The sequence below is a fragment of the Thunnus thynnus genome, chromosome 8 (genome assembly GCF_963924715.1).
Source record: "Thunnus thynnus chromosome 8, fThuThy2.1, whole genome shotgun sequence".
NCBI lineage: Eukaryota > Metazoa > Chordata > Actinopteri > Scombriformes > Scombridae > Thunnus > Thunnus thynnus.
In genome coordinates, this window is record NC_089524.1 from 21,216,903 (window position 1) to 21,233,365 (window position 16,463).

Here is a 16,463-nt window from a genome sequence, read left to right on the forward strand (position 1 = left end):
AACCAACACAGAGATAAGAAACTGAAAGGGAAAAGGGAAAAGGGAGGAGCGGATTGAACTACAGCTGAGCACTAAAGAAGCTTCTTTCGCAATTGGTTTTGTGCTGCTATAAAAATATAACCAAAGAAACAAGCTGTGTATTTATACATTCAATATATTCTCACTGTGATTTTCTATGTCTTATTACAGAACAACATCTGGTTGTTGCTTGTCAACTGTTCATACATCTGTTTCCTAGGTTATTAACATCTAGTGACAATGAATGCGCTTCCAGCCACTTGTTGATCTCACAGTGATGAGTACCTTGTGTGATGGCCATGTGATTGAGGCGGCGCAGGGCGAACGGGGCGTAAGGGCTGCGCAGCAGAGCCAAGGCATATGCAGACAGGGCTGTGGTGTAAGGGTCATCGGCAGAGTAGGTGTTACTCTCCAGGAAATCCTTGGCTTTGGCCACTGCCACTTTCTCCTCCTGGGCCAGACAGCACATTAGACAAAAGCAAATGAGCATGTGACAATAGTAATGATCAGTAGCTTACAAGATGTTGCAGAGGTGGACTTTTCAAAAGTGGAATTTTTGTTGCGGGAGTGTTGTTTACAATATAGAACTGGGACACAGCGTCTGTTTCATCTTTATCAGTACTGACATTCTAGCGACATCAACCGAATTTCCCTACTGGGATCGTCAGATATGCCTCTTACATGACATGACCTTTGGCATACCCTTTCCAAACACACACACACACACACATACATCATTGTCACCCTCACCATCTCTATTTTAGAGGCTGCCCTGTCCCCGTCCACATTCACAACCATCTCTGCTCACATGCAGTTATTGAATAAACATTCATTTTGGCCATTAAAAAGTTGAGAGTAGACTTTCATCTCATGCAGATGTGACCTCCCCCTCTCATCCATGAGATGATAGGCCTCCAGAGCCACTCACTGTAATTGCAGCAGTCATCTTTTAATTAAGTGAAATTGGAAGGGGGATGGAGTGTCTGCTTTGATGTGAGGGATACCTTTTCAGTTTTTATCAGTTGTTAAAGGACAGATCCTCAGAAGAAACCCTTTGGGATAGATAACAGAAGAAAGGAGGGAGACAGATGGATGGAGAGGAGCCAGGGAGAGGAGATGCTAAATAAAGAGTCAACTATGTGGACAAATTGAGAACAAAGACAAAAACAATCTGAGGTTTAGAAGCTTACATGCTGCTGAGGACAATGTCAACAGAATTAGGTCTTGTCCTTTTACCATGTTTGTTAGTGATTGTACAGTACATATGATGTTTAATTATTGAGGAGGGCTATCAGCGGGAGAGTAAAGACAAAATCAAGTCTAGAACAGAGAGGAAAGTAGAGTGCTGAGGGAAAAAGCAGAAAGGAGAAAGAGAGGAATGCAACCGAGGTGTCTTTCACAGGACCTAATTGTCTCTGCACGTCAGCCTAAATCTTATGATGTAGTCCAAAACGTGATTAGATTAGCAGCACTGGGGCATAACAAATATGAGTAGGCTGACTGCCAGCACAGCCATCTTCACAACTAACAGGAATGCAGCGATAAGTTCACACACGACTCAGGCTGGTAGGATGGGCTACAGGAGTAATTGGTTCAAGTGGGACAGGTAGTGAACTACGTGTTGCTCTTGATGATTAAAAGACTGCCTCCTTTTAACCCGCTGAAATTATGAATCCATTTTTCCACCACTGCATCAAGTGTAGGTGACAGATCAGGAAAAGTTTTTTTTTTCAATGAGCTTGTTAAATTAAAACTGTTTAGTTTCAGCACTAAGCAGTGATTGTGATGGAGCAGCACAGACTGCAGTGACTTTGTTGGATTGGTTACCTCTGTTGTTATCCCTGTCTCCAAGAGAGCTGCTACCACATACGCTGTAAGTGAGATCTTCCCATGGATTCCTCCCTGTAGATGAAAGCAAACATGAGCTTTAACTTAATTCCACGATGTAGAGACCTCCATCTTGTCAAAATCCAAATTACTGCTTTCACCTGACACACAAACACACTGAGAACACAATTATAGACAGGAATTCTGATTCGTACAGTTTAAAGGGGCACTTGAGTGATTTAGGATTGCATTTACATAAAGTTGAGGGGCTTGTGAGAGACAGATTTTAAAAAAAATGGTCAAAATTGAAGCAGTACAGGCCAAGACATCCTGACTTTTAGTCCATTGTATGATCCAAGCTTAAACAGTAACACTGGATCCTACACTTCCCATAATGCAACTCAATATCATGTTTCATTAGATCTTCCATGCATATTAAATGTTCTCATCTTTCATATTCCATGTACTCAATTTATAACACAGGTTCTGTCAAATATTTGACATCTAACTCAAGATAACCCTGATGATATCAGGTATGAAAAAACAATCCCTTCTCTTCACGATGGATAGTATTTCAGGACTCCATAAAAAATTGTGGCTTTCACATTTCATCCTGCTTTGTAAGTGCAGGAACTCCCTGAACCCCACCCCCATGCAGACCCAGGCCTACCTGCAGGTCTTTGTTCAGGATGCGCCCCATGGCGGGGAAGGAGCCGTCATCTCGCTGATGTTTAATGAGCCAGGATTTGGCAGCACGAAGCTCCTCAGGGTCAATGAAGATGAAACCCCTAGACTGAGCAAAGGACTTCAGCACAAATGCTGTCAACCTAGAGAAGAGATGGAGGTGGAGGGGGTGAGAGAGATAAAGATGGGTTAGGGGGAAGGAGATAAGAGAGAGGAGATATCAAAGATCCTTCAAAACATGTGCTGGCAAATTCTGAAAAATACTTAACTATCAAACTTCACAAGAGCTGGGAGGCAATCACTTTTCAGCTGAGTGTGAGGTTTTCTAACCAGTCACACTCTTTCAATCTGTCAACAGAGGGGGGAGGGGGGCTGATGGAGAAGAGTGTAGATGGAGGGGATGTTTTTGTCAGAGGGAGAGAGGACTGGTATGTATAGATGGATCTGATGAAATGGAAAAGAGAAAGGAAGTGAGGAGGGGAGCAGATGGGTGCGGCAGGGTTTGATCACCGCTACAGGATGCGGCAGCTGTGCTCTTGAGAATGTGAAATCTCACACGGGCCAATCAAGTGTGTTTCTGCATGCGAGTCGGAGATTCCCCAAAAGCATTCCGCAACTTATACAAACACAGATCCCAGGGACGAAGGTTGTGAATCTGGCTGGCCTGGGAGTGCAACTGAAAGTTTATGAGCCATGGTTTTAGTGGGCCGTGGTGGAGAGGTACCAGGGGAACCACGGAGAAAGGCCAAGGTCAGCCCTGGGGGACACGGCTGAGCTAATAAACACACACTCATCCATAAACAACAGACCTCCCGGTAGTGGTCAAAAGCTGCAGTCGTTGGCCAACATCTCCTCAATGACAGCAAGACATTCCATTACAGCACCCCCTGACCACAACTGACTTATAGGATGAGGCAAGCTGCTTACCATAAAAAGAAAGAAACACATGATGGAAATAGAGAAATAAACAAACAGGTCGTGCACTGGTTTCTCAACGCAGCTCGTAAGTGAGAGCCCAATCCAAGAAAGAGCACCAGGGGAGATGAGTAGGAAAAAAAAAAAACCCTGCTCTCATAAAGCAAAACATTAAATCTTCCCTGGTTGGAACCTGGCTGGATGTTATTCCTCCCTGGAGACAAAAGTAGGGATAAAGCCGCAAGCCCGTTGGAATTTTTATAATGTTAAGTAATATTGTGTCACAGGCTTTAAATGTTTGGCCCCAGGGAAAGGTACTGGAAAGTGTAAATATGATTTAGTTTGGGGAAGGAAGGAAGCACTCGACAGGCTCACTTCCACCACTAGGGCCTTGGCTGGGGTCACCCACTCCTGATTTTCCCCCCTCTTTTATTTTTTCTCCTGTTTTCTAACTTCCCACCCCCAAATCCCCTCTTTGAGCTACCCTTATCCAGCGCCATACTTCAAAGGGTAGATCTGAAGGATTTTTTAAAAAGACAATACATGGGTGTGCTCCATGATAAAGCCTTGGTTGACAAGCTTAACGGGGAATGTTATGAGCTGGACTTTGCCTTCCACTATTGAGAAGATGAGGGTATGCTGTTTTGGAAAGCACTCAGATCTATCACTTAAATTTAGATTAAAGTGGATTATGACAGCATATTACTATGAAGGCGTTTGCTAACTAGCTGCCTTGGGACTACTGAAGCTGAAAAGATGGATCAGGTGATACAGCTGTTACTATTGCAACTCTTTTGGGAAATTAAATCAAGGCACCAGTAAAATGTTAGCATATGTCTGGCTGTGGCTAATCAGTTTCTCTATCATCATGGTGGAAGTGTCCATATTTTCAGTTCTAATAATTCGTCTTTGAAGCGGTCTGTGGATGAAAGCTTATTGTCACATAATTCTTCAAATTATGTGACAAACATTCCTGACTTAATATTTAATGAATGTACAAACCATGCAGGGCTTTATTTTTACAAATACAAACCTCTACAATGGCTCCATAGCAACAACAACAAAAAAAGAAAAAACATTGGCTTGCCAGTTTGGTGCAGAAATGGAAATAGATACTGGCTTAATGCAGAAGCAGATATCAGTTCTTTCAATCTCTGGTATTCAGCCCCCCAACCCTGCTAACGCTGTAAGATCAGTCCTTTTGGACAGACACAAATGCCATGCCAGCCTCAACATGTATAGCCAAGGACTGAGACTGTCAGAGAAAATGAAAAAAAAAATGCTGCCCCACTCTCAGAGGTTATTATATAAGGAGGGGTTTGTTAAAAGTCATTTTCAGTTTAGCAGAGACCTCAGTTTTGTCAGTTAAAGCTAATACTGTACTTGAGACTTGAGGGCTTCCTTTATTAGAAAATTGTCTTTTTATCGAAGTTTGAGAGACACTTGAGCCCTCACTTTGATGCTACTGTTGAGGTTCATGCACTCTTACCCTGAGCTGATCTTATAAAGGGTAGTACAGGCCAGCAGGGCTGAGGAATACAATGAAAATGGGGAGCTGGGATGTTCATTGTGTGTGCGCATCCTACAAAAACCTCATGCGGCTTGCTCATAAAATAATGGTACAAGATTAAAAGAAAGATTACAAAACCAAAGAACAAATTTAAGCCTTGAGTTTGGAATTAAGGTGAAGGTTGAAATTGAGATCATGTTTAAAGAGCATGTATTTGTATGTGTTTGTGTGTGTGGCCAGCACTGCTCAGTAAACTATTACCGCCAGCCACTGTATCATTATATTCAATCTTTTCATTAGATCCTGTCTATTTCCACTCAGATACATTTTTACAAGCTGGAATACATTAACACTGCATTACTGGGTGCTTTTAAGCAGGCTGTAAATGTACTGCTCTACCCATGAACTCTGGAACTAAAACAAAAGCTGAGCTTGTTTTGGATGCAAGCATGTTGTTGATGGATTCATAAAGTGTGATACAGGTTTACTGAAGGTTCACCATCTGTGTTGTGCCCACAACCCACACTTGTTGCCCCGGGCTTCAAGGAAAACCACTGCTTGTTACATCCTCATATCCTCTCACAGTCATCAGGGGAAGAATTCAAGGTTTCCATGGCAGTTTAATGTTACCAATTACGCCCAGGTAGTGAGTCATTAAGAGGCATGCACCACTTCGATTTTCTAGGCCATGTCAAAAAAAAAAAAAGGTAGAGAACCATTTGGTGAAGTGGCTCCAGACAACTTATAACACTGTCTCCAATAGTAGCATTAACAGCTCGTCTGTGGGGCCAAAGCAGCATGGGTCCACTCAGTGCCACGGATATGAACCCTGATTAACTGCAAATAAATCTTGACAGCTTTGCCTACCTCAGGGATCCAATTATGCAGTTTGTTTATGATTCTCTGTTGTTTATGTAACCTGCTGTTTCACAGTCTTAGCTCTATTAAATATCATAATATCCACCTCAGCTCATAAATCAACCAGAGGTATGCACATTGTGCGTGGGCCTCAAAATGCAAGCACTGGAGCTCCCCATTGAGAGCATTGATTTCAGTTTTATAAATATTATGAGATGGTTCTGTCTGCCTGCCTGCCCCCAGGGAGTGTAAACATGAAATAAACACTCAGGAAAAACTCACCCATGATTTAAACACACCAACAGAAATGGATTAATTTGAGCACAGCGTACTGAGATGCTGATAAAACCTTCATTGCTTTGGCCAGCAACCTATGTCCCAGTTAAAGCTGAAGAATGTGGCCACAGCTAAGCATAGATTGGCTGGTATGAGTTGTGTAAACTTCAACAGCTATACCTACAATGACTTACCACATACTGCCAGAGGAATCCCTTTCTCCGAAGGCACTGTAGGATCCATCCTGTCGTTTGTAGGTCAGTTGTCTCTGATAGCCTGGATAAGAATAAAGAATGGGAGAGGTGGTGGGGGACCACTTTGAGCAAGAATAGTCACAAAAGTTGAATAGAATTACCAAAAACATTTACATATTTTTTCAGAGCCTATAAAGTATGTGGGAACTCTGACAGATTTTTTTTTTTGTCAATCACAGTAGATACTTTTTTGAAAACAGACTCTAAGGTGAACTCAGGCAAAGCACGTATAATGAGGGTAAACAAAGCTAAGGAAAAGAGGATTTTATTTAATGTTCTGACAAATGGCTTGGGTGGTAACTAAGAGTTCTTCTTTCATCAAGTAATCTTAGTTGGGGTCCAGACTGAGGAGACCAGAAGTAACAGGGTAAGATTGGACTCTGGGCTACATTTTCAAGGTGGTCACTGGCAGAGGCAACACTTGGCAACACTGCCATATGGTATTACGTAGCTACATGATGTAGCGTTTTGCATTGGTCATTGTGATTGTGCAAGAGCAGCTGTGCAAAGGTGCTCCACGCTGTGATGAAACAGGCCAATTCCAACACAAGCCACTCATTTTGTAAATAAAAATCCAACATTTGGTTAATATGGAAATCATAGTGCCATGTGTCTGTACTTTATTCAACCCAACAGCTGAATTCCTACTTGTAATATTGCAAAACCTCTGCTACTTCATAAGGTATGAGCCTATCTGTGAAAACTATCACCACTTCCTTGTCTACATATTTGCATTTTTCTGGGCTCTTCAGGCTCCTTACACATTTAAACAAGTTCTTTGAGCCTCCCCATCATAAACTGGCGCATGAATGCTCCATGTGTCTTTTGGCTTATTCTCTTTTGGCGTAGTTCATTCTGCCAGCTCAAGGTCAACCTCAATGTCTTTTCCAATGTCAGGACGGTAAGAATAACTCTTGGACTCGTGCCTCCTGTCCAGTTCTTGTGCACAACTCTGTTACATGCATCTGCGAGGTGGCCTGTCCCTGGTATGGCACGCTATGAGAGTCTGGTGACATTAACTGAAGGTGAGGTTTTCCTCAACAACAGGAGATTTTTGCAAGGGCATAAGTGGAGAAAACAGAGGAGGGGAGCTCTGGGTAACAACATCCAGCTTTATGTTCCAATCCATGATCCAAAGTATTTAGTGCCAGCCAGGCCAAGGTTCCTCTGTCAAGAAATCCACAGTTCCAAAAACAAAACCTATTATCCAAGGTAAACTTAACTCCAGTAGTTTCCAGAAAACCCAACAACAGTATACAACTTGCCAGCAATTAAAAAACATTCCTTCCGCTCAGTATGAAGCTGCTTTTTGCACAGAAGGGCAAGAAGGGATTCAAATTGTTGAGATTCACGGCACACGCTGAGAACTTAATTGACCATCTTGTTTCCACTGCTTAAACAGCTGCTAGCTAACTGAAGGTAGGTCAGTGGGAATTTTGAAATGCAGGGCATCAATGGGCAAAACTCATTATCAGTGTATCACCAGTGGTCCACACAGGAGGATGGGTGGCAACTGTGGTACCAGAGTCCATCCTTCAACTTAGTGTCAAATATTGCATAACTGATTCAGGTTTGTCCAAAAGAAACCAGTTTGTGTGTATGAAATCAGAGCTCAGGTGCTCCTGATGCTCAGCTTCCAATTACTATCTTTACATTTTTAGAATTTTGTCAGACATCTTATCGAAATCAAATAGCAGTGAATATATCAGGAGAACATTTTACTAAAAGATATGTTTTTAAATTACAAGGAGAAAAGTGTGCAAAACTCATATTTCATATTTCGTACCTTGCAGCAGGTAGTCAGTTGCCTCATTCTCAACCTCAGGACTGAGTTGCCTGGTCTTCTGCAGGTACTTGAGAACAAAGACGTTCGGTGCAAAGTGGATCATGTTCTGCTCCCCACAACCAAATGGTAGCCGCAACAGCTTGTCCAGGTTATTTAGAGTCGGCCCCATCACATCCCCTGATACAGGTGCGCGTACACACACACACACACACAAACACACCAGTTATTCACACCGCAAAATGCACTTTAGTTGGATCGTATGCTTAACTGACTAATCAACGCTAAAGCTTTAAGAATTTGGAGTATGATGAAAATAATAAGTAAATGTTGCTTCTTGTGTACAAAAATACTAATATGCGTGCATGCATAAAAAAATTTACCAATCATAAAAGCAGTGGCCCTCTCAGATCCAGGCACCATGTTGTGTGGGACCCCCAGAGTGAAGGCCTCATTATGGTTCTCATCAGAGTCTTCCTTTCTCCAGATTTTAAACTCCCCAACTGAGCCCCAGCCTGTTGAGAAGCCTATGTGTCGTACCTGGATGGACAAATGAATTATTGATTAAATTATCTCTAAAAGATAAATTAAAGCAACTAGTATAAAATTGTCATAAAAGAGCCAAACCTGTCCAGGAATTTGGCCTGCCCACTGAAGGATCACTGACTCATTGGATGGATGTAAACCATGGCCCACCTGAAGAAAATAAGGTGGACAGGCTAAAGGTAAACACCTCTGGAAGAATACAGATTTGTAATTAATAGTCTATCATATTGTTTCTGTTTGTATTCTTTGGTCATACTACAACTCCAGCAGCCTGTAAAAATCAGAGCACAAACAGATAGCAGTCAACAGGACAACATTAGAAAGCAATGAATCCACTTAGAAAGCAACTGGTGCTGTTTTTGGATTCCCTCATACAGAGCACCAATAATGTCCCTCTGCCAAGTGTTGGCAATGCCAGTTTGATTCACCCACCTCCCACACACAATCGCTAACACAAACATACAAACAGGCCCATGTAGAGCACATTTCCTACTCTGGTATTTTCATTTCATAATCACATTAAACCAAGGACCATGAACAGCTGAGCCCTGCAGCACGTCCAACCCAAAATGCCACCGTCCCCAAGAAAATAAATGAATCCTATTGGGCTGTAATATACGGTTGCTCTACTGCGGGCTTTTAATTGCTCTCTTTGGTGAATGGTGCGAGGCTAATGCTGGGGCCGGGGAGCAGTGTGCCAGCCAGTGAGTGCCATGCGAGCACTAGGCCATGGATCACCGAGTGTCCTCAGTGACATCAGCCCGTTAACCTTACAGGAAGGCACGCCAGTAAATGTGGCGCCAGTCCTCCTAACACACAGACCCTGTGGCCTGCTGAGTCTTTTTCACTCTCTCCTCTTGGTGTCGGAGCATCCAATTATGATCGGAACACAAATCCGTTACCCTTGTCAGTGCAGGATATTTCATCATTCTGTATGCCAAATCAATCAATATATTGATCCAAACCCTGACTCACTGCAGCCTCAATGCTGGAGAAGTAAGCATTTACTGCAGCTTCAAATAGCAAAACTACAGTATATCTTTTATATCAGTTGTTGTATATCCAAAGCCTTAGACATCTTCTTAATGTACAATGTAGAAGAATCTTATCTTCTTACCTGTACCACACCTCCCTTCCAACTAATCCAGAAGCTGCGAAACTCGTCCCAGGAAAGGATGTCTTGTGTGAGGGCACTGACTAGTGGATCGCCCATCTTGCCCAAAGAGATCCAGGAGCGAGTGTTCTGCCTACCCCCAAGTACAATCTCGAGCATCTCTGCGCTGTCATGTGGGCTGGCAGAGAGGGCGAAATGGGCATCGTTGTGGGTCTTCACTGCCACCTGGAACTGGTTCATCTTGGCTGGCTTTTTCACATACTGATATTCATACTTGTTGGGGGTGGAAATGTGGATCCTCTCTGACAATGAGAATACGAAATACTTTCAAGCATTTGGGTTTAGTGAAGTTTTTGTACTAGTATGGACATTATGTATAAATCTAAAAAGTTTTTTTAGATTTATAAATAAATCTAAAAAAAAGTTTTTTTTAGATTTGTAATTTAAAAAGGGACAGGATCCAGCAGGAAAACTATGATAGCCCATGAATCTCTTCATTATCAATTTAATGTAATAACATATAAATATAATATTATAAAATATATATACACTGACCATTGGGACAGAAGAAGACACTGTAGGTGTATTCTCTGGGAAGGCCTTCTGGCTGCAAGGAGAATGAGAGAGTCACAGGAAAGAGAAAAAATAAGGAAAAGTGGGATGATAGGAAATAAAAAGATCTGACGCATCATCTCAGCAAAATTCTAATCTACTGTTAAATAAATACAATATACATGTGTGAAGCAAGTCTTCCCTATCATGTGACATTGATCAATATTGATCAGCATTCTTACCTCCACCAGGACTGTCCTACGAACATAGTCCAGGCCAGTTGGGGTCCTTCTTTCGTCCACTTCATTTCCTAATTTGCCTGTCTGGAGAGCATCTGAACAGCAGCTTGGTTCACTGTAGGCAATGGCACGGGCTATTGGGGCAGCAGAGAACAGAATAAGTCCTCCCTCTTTCATTTTTGTCATGGCACATGATCATCCCTTTTCCTTGACTAAAAAGAGTATTACAGTAAAGAACCCACTAAGAAGAAATGTATGTTTGAGTTATTGTCCACGTATATATACAGTATGTGTTAGTAAATAAAATGCTAATACTCCTATCAGCTTGGAGCACTGGGGCGAACAGAGGACATGACTGTCCTGGTTGCCAAAAAGCTCATGGGCAGCTGTGTCCTGTAAGCCCGAGCCCTTGAAATTTGTATAAAAAAGTCTGTCTGGAGTTGCTTGGTAGTTGTGACACTTCAAATTGTTTATAATTATCATTACAAAGTACTTCTTAGAGACCTTGCAGTGTGTAACTGCTGGATTATACTGTTTTGACCTTTGCCAATCTAGATATTGAGGCTCATCCTACTGAAATACTTCTAAATCACTCTTTATGGGGGGATTTAGGGGCAAATTGTCGTGGGATTTACTGAAAACATCAACATGTTTTTTTGAAGTGAAAAATCACGTATACCCACATAATGCCACATCTCTAATGTAATTTGTGGTCATTTCTCGCAACATACATTATAGAGGACAAACATGTCTGTAAGAGGACTCCCAGTTCTCTTGCCTAGGGGGAGCACATTGGAAATGTGGCCCTGTGCCAGTGGCGTCTCTTTGTGTGTGTGTAGTGAGAGGGAAACACAAGGGGCCAGGGGACTAGGAGTGGGGCCATGGGGGGCCCATTGACCGCCAGTGACCTGCAAACTCATCAACATGCCACTGAGTGTCACAGCACAGCTCTGGTTGCTCCCCCACTGCTGGCCAGCTTTGTTCTCACATGCGCTCTGGAGGGGACTGTTTGTAACTCTGGGTGGGTGACCAGATCACACACAGCTCAGCTCCTTGGCCAGCAGAGCTCTCTCTTAAGTCAAAGGCTTGGCTTTCTGTAAGGCATCACACTGAGGAGGCTGGGTGTCCTTGTGAAAGGCTGTTATTGTTTTGAAGTGCCACGCCACTTAAGAATTCAAATGATGCTATTTCCATGATCCAGAAAAATGTAATCTGCATCGTTTATATGAGCATCAAAACATGACTCATTCTTCTTTCTGGACATGTGATGAAAACTGTGGGACATAAAATAGTTCATCCTGAATTCATACAATAATTTATCATCATGGCGTTGCACAGATACAAAGTTGCTTTATTTCCTAATTGAACAATCATTTAGGAAGAATAAAATTTTGCTGTCACCCAGTTGATATAGTATTCTAAACAATAAAATTGCAAGTGTTAATAAAGGAATCAAGAAATAAGGAGGTTATTTATTTGGTTGTGCTCTATGAGTACCTGTAATGTTTGCAGGCCCCAGTTCAGTGAAAGACAAAACAATGGATGTGGGTGTAGCCTCTCCAGGAGCAACACACTTCTTCCTTGTAAGGTGGTGCTTTCCAGGATGGCCAACAAACTTGATGCCCTTTGGAACTGAGACTTTCACATGAACCTGTAAAGGAGAGAGGAGGAGAGAGGAGGAGAGAGGAGAGGAGAGGAGAGGAGAGAAACCAGAGGCAATTGATCTCTTTTGACAGGCTCCAATGACATAATTTCTGCCAACCACGCCCCTCCCTCATATAGCGTGTTCTCCTCAATGCTCTACAAGCGAGGGAGAATTTTTAAATCACATTGTGAATTTTTCATGCTGACTGACTCATGCTTCTCAGGGTCCCTGAAGGATTAAGTTCCACTCATCGTCCAATTTTCGCAGAGGGCTCAGTAATGCTGTGGGATCTTTTAACTGTTATTCATCCACACGCCACAAGTCGTAAATAACTGAGCAGAAAATATAGGAATCACATGTTGCTGGGGTGGACATCAAAGGAAGGGCTACACTGGTTTGCATATTCACCTAACATGACATCAGGGCAGCGCACGCACAAGCCATTTAACAGGCTCATCTGCAAACATCATGATGTCATCTCTGTGGAGCGCAGGATGGACCCATTTAAGGCCAAGATGGAGTTTAGAGGGCTCTTCAAAGTGAGCGCTAGAAACATACTTCTGGGCTAATCACATATCTTCACATTACAAACCTGTGCTTCCTTTGGCCACCATGTCCCATCCCTCAGTACCCCTGGGCCTATACCTACCTACAATTATCCCAAAACAAGGCTTGTCTTGTCTGTCACAATGTTTTGGCATCAAACCTATTTTGGAATACTACATGCAAGTGCACTTTAATCTCTTATTTTAATATGTTTTAATGTATTGTTCTCTTATTTTCAATGTATTTTAATGTTTTTCTATTTTTCTTATGTGCACAGCACCTTGAGTTACAGTATGAAAAGGACTTTACAAATAAATAAACTTAAACTTAAAAGTGCTCTTCCTGATTTCCAGTCTAAATGCATGAGTAATATCATAACACACACTAAGTTTGACGATATCCCGCCAGATGTTACCTGCACATTACAAGTGCCTCAACCAACCAGGTTTACTGATACTGCAAGAAGAATATAAACAGTGGAGCTGGCAGCAACACAACTGAGCTACACAGTCGCATATGTCAAAGTTATATCCACGTGATAATGCAGTTGTGCAAAGACCTTTTGAAGACTCTACTTAGTGATGTGTTCATGGACTCCTTGATGGTATGTAGACAGTAGTGACATGTAAGAGTTCATATACAGCTTCATATGACAAACCATCTTGTATGAAAACCAAACTGGGGAAAAAAGCAAACATGGACCTCATGAAAAGAATAATGATTGTGACCAGGTCAACATCAAACCATTCTCTATGCTGTGGAGTTGATAATGACAGTGATTTTGATTTCTTACAGTTTCTTACTCAGCTATGCATCTTATCATGTGGCAATTAATAACAAGATGCTTATTATGATGGATTACCTCCTTTTGGCATTTTTAGTACTGATTTTCATTCCATTTTGAAATAAATGGATTGTAATCTATCTGAGAATGTGTAGTTTGCTTTGGAAAAGGGTCAACAGTAGTGTGAAATACACATGGCCCTTATGCCAGGGTTGCATACCTGCAAATGAATGCTACCCTTACCATCTTCAGTGAACATATATATATATATATATATATATATATATATAACTGAATTGAAATATGACTCAATTGACTTATGTAAAGTTTGTTTGTTAATGCACATTTACTGCACTGTAGAAAAGTAACTTGTTTGCTTCCTGTCCATCTGTGCTGTCATTCATCATCTTACCTCAGAACAGGTTGGCAGGTAGTTGTAGACAGTAAGGGGGACTTTGGTTTGCTCCCCTCTGATTAAGCTGTAGGGTAACGTAAAGTCAACAAAGAAGGGCTTGAAGGTGCGAAGCTCCGCTCTCTTTGCTAAGCCCAGCCCCTTCTCTTCAGACAGGCCAACGGCTTCTGCTACCCACGTGGTGATCGAATCGGGCACGTCCAGTCGCAGCTCAGCTTCCCCGGTTTCAGCGCTGTCAGTGACACACATTGAGATACAACTTGAGTGGCAAATTTTGCTGGACAGTGAAGTAAAAAGATTTTAGACTTAACACAAGCAATAAAAAAGTCACAGACTACAAGGACAGGCTTGATGAAACACTGTAGATTACTTTTATGTTAGTCACACCTGTGTCAACATCAACAGCTGCACCAACTCTAAACTGGATAGGTGTGAGGGACAGTCAGGTGTTGACCCAATCTGTTTCTTTGAATGAAATGGTCTGAGATCATTATTGGCAACACATATTCAATGTTGGTCTTGGCAAACTGTCACAGGGCATAATAAACTTGAAAAACTGCATGTACGCCCTTCCTTTTGATCAAAGTTGCCCAAAATCCACTTTAATAGACTTTAAGGGAAATCAGAGCTTTGGACTTCACAGGAAATTAGGCAAAGCTGAAGTCCCTTCCAAAGGAATCAAGCATATGGAAATCTATGGGCAGTTCATTTATATTGGCTGAAAATGAATAGAAGGAGCTGTTGAGAAAGTGACAGTCCGTTCCAAGATCGGCCAATTTAAATGAGGCACATTCACACCCTGAGGGGGGAAATGCTGCTGTAGTCTTCTTGCATACAGGTCCGAGTCGCACCTTTCCCCTCTTCTCTCTCCTTCTATCTCTTATCTTCACTCCTTCTTTTCTAAAACTCTTTTCTTAACCCCACTTTCAATCTTCCCTTGCACTTTTCCCTCTCACCTTTCTTCTTCTTCTACATACCTATATGATTCTCTTCATACCTTCTTTTCTCCTTTTCCTACATTCTTTCTTTCTGTCTCTTTCATTCCTCCAGGTTTCTTCATGTTTGCTTCTCTCCTCTCTCTTCTCTCCCAGGCATTAAATATACACACTCACACAATATTTATGAAGATAAGATTTAAATACCTGACATTGAGGCAGTGCCACACCCAAGTCTCTGGGAAAAATGTACGCCTACGCTTCTCTGCTCTGCAACCAAAACACAAGCTGACATCAATAAAAGACTTCAGCTGCTCACAATAAAACAACACCATAATTGGAAAATGTATTATTCTGAATCCCACGCCGACATTCTCTAAAGTCACATCATGTGTTTAATGTTCATCACTAGAATGAGTGGTATTTGTGGCATTAAGGAATGTAGGCCTACAATATGGACGAACCAACAAAACTATTTTCTTCTGTCATGTTTTTCTCTGCTTGTTTCTCTCTCCTTTTGGAGACCTCATTTAACCCAAACATTACAAATACTGAAATGTGTACTACTAGAATATATTTTGGGGGATTTTGAAGTAGTTATTGCTCTCTGCTCTGGCTTTGCTTTTAAATTCATTGTTTTCAGAAAAGTACATGCTCATATAACTGTGTGGTCCAGTCAGAGACCACAGTAAATTTTCATCAGTGACTTGTTTTCTGCCAGTACTGCATTAAGGAGAGTGGAATAAGTAATAAATTAAAATATAGAGTGCCTTAATGGTTAGGGAGCCCATTGTCACACAGAAAGGCAATGGGTTGAAAATTATATATAGTGACTTGTTTTAGTAACTTAAAATGATAAATTTTCTATTTTTACTTTTCTATGAGCCACATCACAGTAAAAACAGGACAATAGTCTCATTTGTGGGCATCTCAGAGTGGTTAATTGATATCAGAGGCTGCCTCCAACATTTCTATGGCGGGTCGTGTACCTGGTTGTAGAGCGAGAGTGCATGGCAGCCACTAAGGTGGAAGTGTGTGGCTGAAAGGCAGGGACGGCCTCGTCTGTGTACATCCCTCCACTCTGCCGGTGGTTTAAACTCACCATATCTGTCATCACAACCAGCCCTGTTTCCTGTGTTAAACATACAGAGAAATAAAAACATACACACACCAAGATCATTATTTTTTTGGTCCTGCGCCATCATTGCAGGCTCGTTAACCGAGTGTGCGTTCTCACTGTGAAAGCGAAGCGTGCGTCCTTGGTGATGTCCCAGTGCCATGGAAACACAGAGGACCGTCTGCGTCTCTTTGATGACAGCCCTGGCCACCAGAAGTGTCCGTCATCTTTAGGAATACCAAAGGCGTCTGATACATCAAAGTCTGCCAGCTCTTTAAACACCTGCGCCAAGGAAGAACATTCATATAAGCATGCAAACATGGTTACACACACAAATGCAGCTCCATGTTACATACAAAGCTAGAAAAAAACGCTCTGTTTGTAAAATGATGTGATACTTGCCCTTAGATTCACTGATCTAACATCTGTATTCAAAATTACAAAAAAC

At 41.9% G+C, this 16,463-nt stretch overlaps 1 protein-coding gene across 2 annotated transcripts in view; it reads right to left on the reverse strand.

Annotated features, from left to right (window-relative positions):
• The window catches only part of cpamd8 (C3 and PZP like alpha-2-macroglobulin domain containing 8), a 42,559-nt gene that overhangs the window by 14,238 nt on the left and 11,858 nt on the right, over positions 1-16,463 (reverse strand). For both annotated transcript variants that reach the window (XM_067597119.1, XM_067597118.1), the window contains 15 exons: positions 16,136-16,297; positions 15,888-16,030; positions 15,106-15,168; positions 13,964-14,195; positions 12,074-12,227; positions 10,580-10,710; positions 10,341-10,392; positions 9,789-10,087; positions 8,753-8,821; positions 8,509-8,665; positions 8,129-8,305; positions 6,283-6,364; positions 2,516-2,672; positions 1,846-1,920; positions 304-469 (listed from right to left, as the gene is read on the reverse strand). In XM_067597119.1, the coding sequence (XP_067453220.1) occupies positions 304-469; positions 1,846-1,920; positions 2,516-2,672; positions 6,283-6,364; positions 8,129-8,305; positions 8,509-8,665; positions 8,753-8,821; positions 9,789-10,087; positions 10,341-10,392; positions 10,580-10,710; positions 12,074-12,227; positions 13,964-14,195; positions 15,106-15,168; positions 15,888-16,030; positions 16,136-16,297 (2,119 nt within the window). The remainder of the gene's footprint in view (positions 1-303; positions 470-1,845; positions 1,921-2,515; positions 2,673-6,282; positions 6,365-8,128; positions 8,306-8,508; positions 8,666-8,752; positions 8,822-9,788; positions 10,088-10,340; positions 10,393-10,579; positions 10,711-12,073; positions 12,228-13,963; positions 14,196-15,105; positions 15,169-15,887; positions 16,031-16,135; positions 16,298-16,463) is intronic.